Genomic DNA, 12874 nt, shown 5'->3' with positions numbered 1-12874 from the left:
GCTGCACTTCATATTAGTGACAAACTTTGGTGTTTTTTGATGAGTTACTTTCATTTTTGTCTTCTACTGTTCATTTAAAATATTTTTCCATTCTTGGCAGGTTTCTAAGGCTCTTCTTCTACATATTAAAAAAGTTGTTAAACAACTGAGTGGCGCACTACTGCTACCAGTGGTGAGAAAGTGTATTGCACCTTATTCAAAATCAATGCGGTCCCGCGGCCCTCTGCGACCCAAAGTTAAAAATTGTTGTTCTTTTGAGGCCCTCAAGGTGGCGCTCACGGCCGCAGCCCATAAGTTAAGAATCTCTGCCTACAGTGTTGTTGTCAGCAGTTATTGTAAATGTAAATGCTAGTTGATTTCTTTGTGCTGATCTCATTTGTGTTTTATTTTATATGACATGATGCAGGAGAAAACCCCTATTAAGTGTCCACCTGATGAATTTAGGCTGTCCTTCCATATGTCCTCCTTCCTCTCTCTGTTTTTTTTTCTTCTCAAACCTGTTGTTCAATCCAGTGCCCGAATTGCTCTCTTCCACCTTTCCCACCAGTTATTTTCCCTTGCACTTTCTTCCAGCATAAACGCCACCTGCAGTCGACAACCAAGTACGTGGAGCTCATCATCGTGGCTGACAACAGAGAGGTAAGCAGAGGTCGCAACCTCTTCACCTTATGTGCAGGATGCCTGATGAAACAGACCCCGAGGTCACATGCTAAACGGCCCTCTTCCCACGAGGCGTGGATAAGACGGCTCCATTATGGCCATGTTGTCACCTCTGATGTGTCGCTAACTCATCCGTTTAGCACTTCTACATCCTTCTGCATACATCACAGCAGCACATGACTCACAAATGAGGCTTTAAATGCTCTCTGAGCAAATCTTAAATCTTTAACGTAACAACCTGAGAGGGTCACAGTCATGAGGTTAACGCTGTGGGTCAGTGTCGTGACTTTAAAGCAGGAAAATAAATGTTTTACATATAACTTGAGGAGATGAATCCTCTGGGAAAATGTGCTGTGAATTAAATTAGCTAATTAAGCTAATACCTTATGTTAAAACAAGTAGAACACAAGATAAATTGGGTAGACTAGTGGAAAACTAAACTTTGCTAAAAGCTTTAAATAAATGAACATTAACTACATGGTAAAATAACAACACAAAAGTTAAAACCTGCAATGGTCTTGCGGACTGTCCAGGGTGTGCCCCCCCATGAAGTAATTTTTCTAAATTGTAGAATAACGCTCAAATGACGAAAGCAAAAGCTAAAATTAGCAAAACAGTAGCTAAAATTCAGAATTTGCTAAACTAAAAGTTAAATTTAACAAAACTGTAACCAAAAGCAGAAATAAAAACGATGTTGTTAAACACTAAAATAAATTAAAGGAAGACCAAAAAAAAAAAAAGCAGGTATGCTGAAGCAGATTTCAATGAGCACAGTATTTTAAAGGGATTGAAAAGATCTCAATATATTTCTACGGAAAGTTTACTTTAAATAGTGTTAAATATTTCTAAAAGTACAAAAGTTACAATTTACAAAAATCCCAGCACACTTTTCCTGATCAGGCTAAATGTTTTGATATAGGATTTGTTAAAATAGCAATTAAAAAATGCTAAAGTAGTTTGACTGCAAAAAACGTTCAAGCTCAGCATTATGCAATAAAAGGACATTTAAGTTGTTTTTTTTAAATATAAGTTTAAGCAGAATATGTTTACTAAGGGCTGCAGAAGTGGTAGCTAAATTAAAACTACGTGAATTGTCGCGCGGCTCAAAATGTTCAGAATCGTGTTGAGGTTTTTCGTGCATGAGCATAATAAACATTCATGAGCACAGTTTTTTTCCTTCCATTTCATATTTTATTCTGTTTGCTTGTGCCGTTCAGTTTCAGAAGCAAGGTAAAGACATGGAGAAGGTCAAACAGCGGCTGGCTGAGATCGCCAATTATGTGGACAAGGTAACAATTGAAGGAAACGAGCGAATGTGGGGTTGGAATGTGATTCATTAGAGGTCACATCAAGCCTGGTGAGAATTATGCGACCTGTGGACAGGGGCTGATTGCATTATGAAAGGATGATCGATTTCAGAACTCAGCTGAGACATGTTGTAAAGAGAATCGTGCAAAGGAATGTGTCAGTTGAATAAAACAGGAACAGAGGATAATGTATTCTTAATAGGAAGTCATAGTTGGAAGGACCTCAGAGAGTCCCTTGTCATTTCATGTAACATTTTTTTCTGAAATTTATCAGCAGAAAGTAAAATAACTAAGCAAAATCTAAAAGCAAACGTCTCCCTGCTTTTCTCCTCACTACCCTCAGTTCTACAGAGCATTGAATATCCGAGTGGCACTGGTGGGGCTCGAGGTATGGAGTGACGTCGACAAGTGTCCCATTACCCAGGACCCCTTCACCACCTTGCACGAGTTTTTAGACTGGAGGAAAGTCAAATTATTACCACAGAAGCCCCATGACAACGCCCAGCTAATCAGGTAAACCACAAACCAGCATGCAGTTGTCTGAAAGTGATCCACCATTACTTGTAACATTAACAAAATAAAATCTGTAAAATACTGTAGGCTGTTTAGTTTTTATAATTTTTTTAACCAATTTTTAAATAATATATTACGTGGATGGAGCCATTTTATTTACACACAAAGCATAAATAATGATGTCGAATAGGTCATCAGTGAGAGGCTGCAAACTAGCTTTATCCACCCTGTGGTAGCCTGGCCCTTGCCTTCCTACGCAGCTCCRCTCAATTCTAGTTTCCCTTCACTGCTCCGTCTGGGATTTCTCCCATAGACAAGGATTTTGCTGGCAGATTTTTAGCCGAACCAATCAGAGAACAGAACGTCGATGTTCTGCGCAGTGTCTGCTAGTTAGTTTAGCATACAGCAGTGGAGAAAGTGAATAAAGCCAGTCCGTGTTGATAAGTCTTCCAAATTAAAATAAATTTGTCTGACAAAGCAGCAGCTCTCATTTACAGTCGTCTCATTTAGCTCGGTACTTCTCTCCTCTCAGTAGGGTTGTTTACAGCACATGCGATTTCCGGTTAGCTTCTTAGCTTAGCCTCCGTCACAGCGACATACACACAAACACCAGCAGAGGCCACGCCTCCAGCAAGAATCGCTTCCCTATGGCCGCGAGTGCAGACCCTCGTACGAAGCAAAGTGAAGGACAAGGGTCTGGTTTTTACCAGGCTACCCTGATGGTTAATCTTGGATAATATCTGACGCTCTTTTAAATGAAACCAGAGCATGTCGACTCAGCCTGCAACTGAAAATGTGGATGCAGGACCTCAATTTAGCTTGATAGCTTTCGTGCTAGCGCCAAGCTAAAACACATAAGGAAAGCTAACGCTAAAGTTAAAAGGCTAAGCTGAGGTTCTTCTTCCATGAAGCAGCTCGGTTGTCCGCCATCCACATTTTCAGTTGCAGGCTGAGTCAACGCTCTCTGGTTTCATTTCAATGAGCCGATCGTCAGATATTGTCCAAGATTAACCTTCTGGGTGAACAAAGCTGCAGCCTCGCACCAATGACCTAGTCGACGTCATTATTTATGCTTTGCATGTAAATAAAATGTCTCCATCCGTGTTACAATATATTTTTAAAAATTATAAAAACTAAACAGCCTACAGTATTTTTACAGACTATATTTTGCAGTTAAAATATATGTTAATCGAATAAAGTCTAATGAGACATAATCTGGGATCTTAAAAAAATCTTTAAATGGTATTTCTCAGAGTGGGTTTTATTTATCTTCTTGTACAAAAGATAAATGTGTCATGACCATGTTCTAAGCTTTAAACCACATGAAATGTCCTGTCCTGGATGACTGAGCATCTACACCAGTGCTTTGTTCTCTTGTTTCAGCGGCGTGTACTTCCAAGGCACCACCATTGGAATGGCGCCCATCATGAGCATGTGCACGGCAGAGCAGTCGGGAGGAATTGTCATGGTGCGTCAATTTACTTTGAGTTATTCAAATGGTTTTTTCGTTCCTCTAGAGGGAAATACACATCGGCAGATCTTCCTTCATCCTGCCCTTTCTCCTTTGCTTTGTTCACCCTCCAATCTCACAAAATACTTTAAAAATTTCCCCCCCGGAGTCTTAAGTTGAAGAAATGATTCTGGAGCTAATATTACCTGCTATCAACTTTAGGGCAAACACATCATTAAGGCTTTTTACAGGAAGGTCAAGTGAAGGAAATATATGATATCAGTGATAAATCAGTGCGTATCGATTGTGTGAGKGGAAACGGTTTGCTTTTTAATGAGGTGCAATAAATGAGTGGATTTAAGGTAACAGTATGTCGCAAACTGAATGGAAATGTAAGGATTTGACCCATTACAGACCTGCAGTCCTAAATGTTGCGTTTAAATGTTGCATTTGCACAAACCATGCTATTATTCCGCTTTCACTGTCTCTCCCTCTGGAGCCAGTTTAGATTATTAATATCCCCTCTGAAGACTGTTTTTTTTTTTACTTTTATCCTCCCAGATTAGAAAGCTGGGGCTTGCTCATTATGTACATGCACCCATATTTGAGGTTGCAGACAAAAGGATCAACCACGGAGGTTTTTGTTGGCGAAAATACAACCATCTTGCCTGAATTGTGTCTCTTTGTTTAGAGAGGACTCTCGAGCTCATTAGTTCAAAAGTGCTCATTATTATTCTTTTATGCAATTAAAGTAAATCAAGACATCTGGAATCTCTGTAGCAGCCATAATTGTTCTGTTGATTTAATTGGTGCAATGAAATGCAGCTTTGACAATCTCCATGAAGTGCCCTCTGGGCTGCTCGCTGGGATTGTAGTGCTGACAGCTGATTTTTTATTTTTTTTTCCTTTCAAAGAGCCCCCAGCAGAGCCAGTCGGTCAGGCTGAGCTCGACTCGTGCAGCACTGCTGAATAATGCACGGTGTCAGAAACTTCTTGAGGCAAGGTGCCCTGACATGCGGCTCTGCATCCATGAGCTGATGGCTTCAATATTTATCCAGCCCTTTCATGTGCTCGTGTTGGACACAACTTCCAGGAACTCCTCAGCAGCTTTCACTCATCGTGTGGCTGCAGCTTCCACTGCTTAACTTTAATTTGGTTTATCTGTGATTTTTTTCTCCAGTTGTCCTCAAGATGGCCATGACAGCTAATCGACTTTAGCAAACAGACAGTGGGCTATCATTCAGTCATTTCGACAGATATTAGGTGAAACTTTTTTGTGCTAGTAGCTGAGCATCGTCTCCAACACATACTTAAAACACTAACAGATCATCTCAAATCTTGCAACGCTGCATGAGCATGACATTATTTATTCAATTTGACCAAAAAAGCTAAACCTCTGTCCCTTTTCACCATAAGGTGTTTTCAATCTCTTCAGCTTCCAGGGGTTTCCTTGCAGTTTGTGCTTGAAATAATGTGTCAAAATGTAACTGGGTGTATCTCAGCATTTACAAACTATTTAAATTATCTTGGTATCAAAATAAAGTTAACTCATGAGAGATTTTATCAGAAGTTTATAAGTATTAAAGCAGCTGCTATTGTTTCAGAGACAGTGAGGATGGAACAGGAGTTTTTTTGCAAATAAATACAGAATAGGGAAATTATAGACAAAATAAATAATGAAATCTAAAAGTAAAACTAATAAAAAAATATATGATTGAAATAAAAAATAAAATGAATTAATTGTGATAATATTAAATTAATAAGGTTGAAAATGATATAATATTAATTTATGTTGCACTGTATAGTCAAATAAATTAATCACACTCTTATTTGTTGATGTTTTTATGCAACAATTTCCACATTATTACTTAATTACTAATTTATCAAGCCATTTATTTATTTTATCAAGCCGTTTAATTATTTCTACATGTATTTACATTTATGTCAGTTTCGATCCTCTATAAGGACATAGCTCTTTTAAAAAAAATAATGAAAAGCTAAAACCTATTTAAAACCATAATTATCACATGTGGAAATTAATTGTGGAAAGATTCATGCTGCTAAAATAAACTAGAGCAACGTTACAGGTTTTAGTAAAGAAATTATTTGATGTTTTGTCATTCTGCATAATGTACCATCAATAACTTTTAATGTTACTTTGTAAGTTTTAAATGCAAAAAAAATTTTTTTTCTTACATGCCTGGAAAGACTTTTAAAGGTTAGCTTAAAAGATAAATAAAGTTTACAGATCAGCTCTAACGTATTTACAGATTTGTGTTGACGCCATTTTGTCTAATTTGTTTACTTTCTGATTCAACAGTTTGTGGTTTGAACTGTTCGGCGGACGTAGAAACGGTTTGTAGGAGCTTTTAGCCAAGGTTCTGATGACTCTGTAGATATAAAACATATCTGTGTTTAAATGACAGATCTTAAGTTAACACAAGTTTACTGTACATAAATAGAAAAGAGGAAATGCGGTTTTGCCCCTGGTACCGAGGGCGTGGTTAAACTCTGCTCATGAAAGGCTGCAACTTTGGTTTTTCATTTTACCGGTGAGAATTTCGCAGCCCATGTGGCTCCAAATTTTTTATTTATTTTTTCTCAACAAAGCCCAGATGTGTCTGATAGGCTTGTTTAATTTGCACAATTTGTAATCGTGTTTGTTTTGCTCCAAGTCCTTTCTTCAGCGTGTCAGGTTGGGAAGCAACAATTTGCTTTGTATTGATTTTTTTTTTTACAAAATCTCATCAAAATAATCTGTTCTTAATTAACTTTTGGTGTTTATTTCTACAGCAGAACTGTCAAACGAACAGATTTCATGATTGGACGTTGTTTGGCGTCTAGAAATCTAAAAGTAAGTCTTGTCGGAGTGAAAGGTGAGATTTGACTCTGCTGCGTTTTTAGGATCATTCAGACAATCCTCTGGGAGCTGCAGTCACGCTGGCCCACGAGCTCGGACACAACTTCGGGATGAACCATGACACGCCGGAGCGGGGGTGTGGCTGCAGGGTGACCGTGGATCGTGGGGGCTGCATCATGACGCCCTCCACTGGGTGAGTCGCATCACTCTTCTGTACAATTAAAACTCAATCAATCTTCTGGATGGATTATTCCTTATTTTTGTTGTTTTCATCTTCAAATCTGATTCTAAAAACATCCGTCATCCTGATGAGAGGTTGTATTCCTCCCTCAACGGCCCAGATTAGGATCTTAGGTAAACATCATTCCACATGCGCTTCCTTTTGTAATTTATTATCTGTTGAGTGGTAAGCAAATGAGGCCTTTTTGTTGTTGGTCCATTGAGTTTAAAAGCAGATTCAACAGCTGCACCGATGCCCTGAAGCAATTTGACTCACTCCCAATGAGGAAACTCAACAGGTCATTAATAGTGCACGGTCCAGACGGCACAGTTTCACAAATTCTGACACAAAGAAGTCGAACGTTCAAAAAAAAAAAAAATACGGGTTTGCATGCAACTAAATGTCAAAACCGAAAAATCCTGGAGTTGCAGAATATTGGGGAAACTTTGCAGCCAAGGTTCTGCTGGTGTGTGGGAGCCGCAGACGGCTGTTTATGCTGGAAACATCTCTCTGTATTTGAGTTGGACTAGAGCCACACAAAGCTCAGGAACACTCTTCTCAATTATAGACTTAGCAAAAATGCACAAGGATATGAGGTTTACAGATTTATATTTAACCCTGACTGAGGGTATCCCTGGGTACGAGCTCTGCCAAAAATGGCAACACGTTGGGTTTATAGAAAAAAGAGAAAAAGAAATGTTCGCTGAAGTAAAAATAAAATGGTTTTCTCTGTCAATCGTTTTTCAACTTTCTGTCTCCATGTTTCTCTCTTTCTCACACTGAAGCTATTCTTTGATATACACCCAACTTTAATATTTAAAAATCTCCCTGCAGCTTCATATAAATAGTTAACAACATCAGAAAACTTTCTGCTATCCCAGCTTTTATCGGGCTAAAACTTTCTGGATCAAAGGTCATTCGTGGCACAGATCAACATGAACCAACATTACAAAAGCAAAATGATTTATATGAACTTGAACCATAGTGAGAAATGAAAAAAACATTTTTTTTTCATTGGCCTGCTCTCTTCTGAGGCATTTGTGGCACTCTAATAGACAAAAATACTCTCTCCAAAAATAAGGCACACTCTTGCTGGGTGTTATGACGTAGGGAGAGTTAATTAGAATGAAAAATACAATGTAAAAAACATTCTTTTTCTGAGGGTAAATCCTGGTCAGAGTCATATGTTCTCTGGCTCTGTGCTGTGTTTCTCATGCGTGGATCTCAGTGTGTTTGTAGTTTTAAAGGGATCCATGATTAGTTGTAACATTAGACTTTATTTGATAAACGTATATTTTAACTGTAAAATAAAGACTGTAAAAATACTGTAGGTTGTTTAGTTTTGTAAATTTTAAATATATATWTTTTAACACGGACGGAGCCATTTTATTTACAYGCAAAGCATTYTGGGTAAATGATGACRTGGATAGGTCCTCGGTGCGAGGCTGCTAGCGAGCTATATCCACCCTGAAGGTTAATCTTGGACAATATCTGAAGATCGACTCTTTTAAATGAAACCAGAGAGCGTTGACAGAGAGGAGAAGGTAGAAATGACTCAGCCTGTAACTGAAAATATAAATGGAGGACAACAGAGCTGCTTCATGGAAGAAGAACCTCAGCTTAGCCTGTTAGCCTTTGTGCTAGCACTGACGCTATATTGCCTTATATGTATTAGCTCAGCGCTAGCGCGACAAACAAGCTAAACTGAGGTCCTCCATCSATATTTTCAGTTCCAGGCTGAGTCATTTTTGTGTTCTCCTCTCTGTTAACGCTCTCTGGTTTCATTTAAGAGTCGATCATCAGATATTGTCCAAGATTAACCTTCAGTGTGGATATAGCTCGCTAGCAGCCTCTCACTGATGACCTACCCACGTCATCATTTACCCAGAATGCTTTGCATGTAAATAAAATGGCCCCGTCCGTGTACTATATTTTTTAACTTTAAGTTTAAAAATTGTAAAAACTAAACGTCCTACAGTATTTTTACAGTCTTTATTTTACAGTTAAAATATTTGTTTATTAAATAAAAGTCTAATGTTACAACTAATCGTGGATCCCTTTAATGCTTTAAATCGTAGCTGAAATCGCCTGATTATTGCCCGCTGTAAAAAGGATTTTCTGGTCAGGAAATCAGGTCTTTTTTTAAGCTCAGTGTGATCAAACTGGGATCATGCCTTGAATGAGTTTAAACAAAGTGACTTTTAGATGTTTGACAAGCTCCCGCAACACTCACCTGTACTTTATTTTACTTTTTTAAAATCGTGTGTTTTCGTTAACGAGAAGAAGAGTTCCGTCAATCGGATTCACATCAAGCATCACCGCTCTCGTCACGGCTTCAAAACGGATGCTGAATCGATCTGGCGTGTCCTTGCTTAAACTGCAGTGGTGGTGTTAGGGGTCGTCAGCTGGATGTTTGGTGAGGGGACCATCAAACCGCAAGCTGTTCCTGAAACAGCAGCACATCTGCAAAGAGCACGGCTTGTTTCCTGTTCAAACTGGCCGAGGCCAATTGTTGTGTCCCCCCTCTTCCCATGCTCCTCTCCCTGATAACACTAAACAAGAACAGGCTGGTGATTCTTATCGGCTGAAATTATTTCCCCTAAAAGCCCACCAAGCAAACCTTTCATGGCCTCTTCAAGGACACAAAGATGCACATTTATCCATGAGAAATGTGTCTTTCTAAAGACTAAAGCAGGAACTTCATGTTGGTTTTTAATTCCTTAACATCACGTCTCCACCCTTGATATTCTTATATTTCAAAGATTGATAACTTTGTATTTAATTCGTTATTCAAGCACTTTTACAGTTTGCCATTTATGTTGGATTTGAAAATAAAATCCATCTGCTGGAGTTTTASATTCTTGTAAATTTGTGTGCTTGGTGAGTTATTGTATGTTTTGTTAGTAGTAGGGAATGTTCTGATCAAAAGGTTGGGTAAAAAATTGTCAGACTTTATTTGACTTTTTAGTTTTAGGAATTGATCTGGCTTTCTGGAACACAACCCAAATGTTCTCACTGAGGTCTTTATTCAAAGTTTGAAAGTTTGGGAGATAAAACTGGTGACTACATTCAGGTTTTCTCTCAAATAATAAAGGCAGGGAGGATACAGTATATCAGGGCAGTGAAACACGAGGTTCTCGGAAAGTTTCCTTCTGAGGAAATCGGAACTTTGCTACCGCTACACTRCATGTAGTTGACTTCCAAGATTATAAAAAAGATCCCCAGAGCTGTCTGCTGAACTTGTACCAAAAAAAAATGAACTTGGGAAGTTTGTATTTTATTCAACATTACTCCTTCATTATGTGAATCAGATTAATTTATTGTTGAACGTGATCTTAATACTCTATGTATACTTTTTGAAAAATTGAGGTGGATGAATTTTGAACCAGAAGACGTGACACTTGGGATTTTAGCTCCCTTTTTCAAGCATGTTCACAGCATAATAACACTTTTTAAATTAATACAGCTATAATGAGTCATGCATGCTGAGCTGTCGATGGACATATGAATAATCCAAAATCACAGAATGTCAGTTCAAGGAGCTGAATAAAAGTGTATCTTATGCCCGCAGTAAAGCAGCATCTCACTGGTTCTCCTGCCTTATTTAATTAGCTCTACAGGGAAATCAATGTGAAAACGCTTGTCAGTACCTACAATGTAGGCCAGACATCCAGATATTGAAGGCCAACTACAGATAATATCACCCATTTATGTTCAGAATACGCAGCACAATGGATGTAAAGTGAGTCAGCAGTACTGAATATTTATCACAGTGGCATTTGTCGAATTTAGTTTGTTGTCATTCACATTTGATTCAGATCAGGTTTTTCAGAGTAATAGAAACAAAACAAGTGTTGTTAGCACTTTATAATAACTACGCCTCACCTAATCATCAATAAATGGTTATTAAACCTTGAAAACTTCATTAAATAAGGATGGTTCATATTTAATAGTCTATAAATTAACACATTTATTAATCTTTTTTCCATAAAGTCTAATTACTTCAAACCCCAACATAGCTATTCATAGTTTATTGTTTCTTAATAACGCATGAATTAACTATTCTATATACTGTGTTTATGTAAATGCATATGCAGACATGTATTAATAGTTAGAAAATGTTTGAATTGACTATTAATCCTGCAGAACATAAGTAATTAAAACAGTTGCTAACAGTTTATTCTATTTGTGAACTCTTCTAAACTGAKGACTATGTATGCTTTAAGTTTTTATTAATGTAGACAAAMCCCTGAAGAGCCACAGGTTCCTTTTCATCTTTGGAAATCAGACCCAAATCATAGTATATCCAAACATTCTCTAACCATTAATCCATGTCTAACACATGGTGTGAAAAGTACATTTATATGAGCATTACACACAGCAGAAAGAATAGTTAATTCATGAGTTATTAAGCATGAATAAACAAGTATGTTGGTTTTGGAAGTAATTAGCCTTTATGTGTAAAGCATTAAAATGCTAATTTAGAGCTTATTAAATATAAATAATTGGTAGTAATCATGTTTTCAAGGATAACTAACCATTTATCAATGATTAAGTAAGGCTGAAGCGGTAGTTATTATAAACGTGTTTTTGTGTATTTTAAGTATTTTATTAGCTCTTTAGTATCATCACAGTGTGGTACAGATMATAGAGGTTTAGTGCCACAGACCTCACACACATCCATACAACCTTATCTCTGTTGCTGCTGCTTTGTCGCAGAGTTTTTTTTTTTCCTACTTTATCCTCAGCTATAGTGCCTCTAATGCCTTAGGGTCAACCATCAAACACTGACTGTTGGTTCAAGGTGAACAAAAAGAAAAAGTGCAAAGCTTGAAAGCTTTTAGCCCGTAGTGATACTGGAGCTTGACCAAGTGGGAAGCAATGCCAGAGTACAAGACAGAACAAAGAGGAGCGTTAAAGACCACAACCCACCTTAAATCGAGAACAGGCTGAGAACAAGCTTAAGGGCCACGGAGTCATACTGGTTTTCTTCTTCTGAGGTGGTGAGCTGGAGTCCCATACCACGGATGGTTGTCCGCAGTGTCTTTATTTACTGTGAGCTCCAGATGTGCCGACTTTAACTGGCTCTGAAAGTGTTTTAGTGGCTTTTGGGACTGCAGCTGCCTACATGCCATCCAGTGGATTTCATCAGTGCCTTTGCTGTCCCAGACATTACTCCTTTTCCCTTCCCCAGGATTGTTGCTGGGTAAACCCAATTATTTCTGTATTGCTGCTCATAAAGAACAGCTGGATCCCTGAACCACTCATGTACTTCAGAGTTCCTGAAAAAAAAAAAGAGGAGGAAAAAGAAAAACAAGGATGTGAGTCTTTGTCATGAAATGCATTTGCTTGTAATTGAAGACCGGGGCTGAGTTCATGGAAATTGAATGATTGCCTCAAAAGAGGAAGGGGTGTGTGTGTGCGTGTGTGTGTGTGTGTGTGTGCGTGCGTGTGTGCATGTGAGAGTGTGTGTTGGGGGGTATACACAGCATGACCGAGCAATTTAGGCTCCAGCTTTTTAGAGCAAAGAGGAAATTAACAGCAGAAGTTGTTAAGGAAGTGACCTTCCTGTTGAACAGCAACCTTGACAGCTGCTCATCAGAGAAACAAGGTGGGAAAGAGGCACAGTTATAACGTCTTTATACCTATTTACCTTTACTAATTCCTGCCTGCCATTACAAACCCTCTCTGATCTTTTTCTTTAACCCAGAATGTTTGAAGATCTGCTCCGACTTTCACTCTTTAAGACCTATAGGCATGGTTTGGGGTGGGGGTGTGGGGGAGTGAAGGGGGTCAGCAACATGATTTGATGTAAGCTGCCGCCACACATCAAAGACGAGCTGAGAATGGGGTCATGTCAGAAC

The 12874-nt window shown here is 38.4% G+C and overlaps 1 protein-coding gene across 1 annotated transcript in view; it reads left to right on the top strand.

Annotated features, from left to right (window-relative positions):
- Positions 1–12874, top strand: part of adam12a (ADAM metallopeptidase domain 12a) — a 113294-nt gene that overhangs the window by 78569 nt on the left and 21851 nt on the right. Inside the window, exons 7-11 of the mRNA XM_014007047.1 lie at positions 574–639; positions 1878–1949; positions 2311–2480; positions 3864–3948; positions 6835–6983. Coding sequence (XP_013862501.1) covers positions 574–639; positions 1878–1949; positions 2311–2480; positions 3864–3948; positions 6835–6983 — 542 coding nt within the window. The remainder of the gene's footprint in view (positions 1–573; positions 640–1877; positions 1950–2310; positions 2481–3863; positions 3949–6834; positions 6984–12874) is intronic.

The sequence above is a fragment of the Austrofundulus limnaeus genome, unplaced genomic scaffold (genome assembly GCF_001266775.1).
Source record: "Austrofundulus limnaeus strain Quisiro unplaced genomic scaffold, Austrofundulus_limnaeus-1.0 Scaffold39, whole genome shotgun sequence".
Classification (NCBI taxonomy): Eukaryota; Metazoa; Chordata; class Actinopteri; order Cyprinodontiformes; family Rivulidae; genus Austrofundulus; species Austrofundulus limnaeus.
Note: the sequence above shows the minus strand (reverse complement) of the source record. Positions and strands in the feature narration are given on the sequence as shown.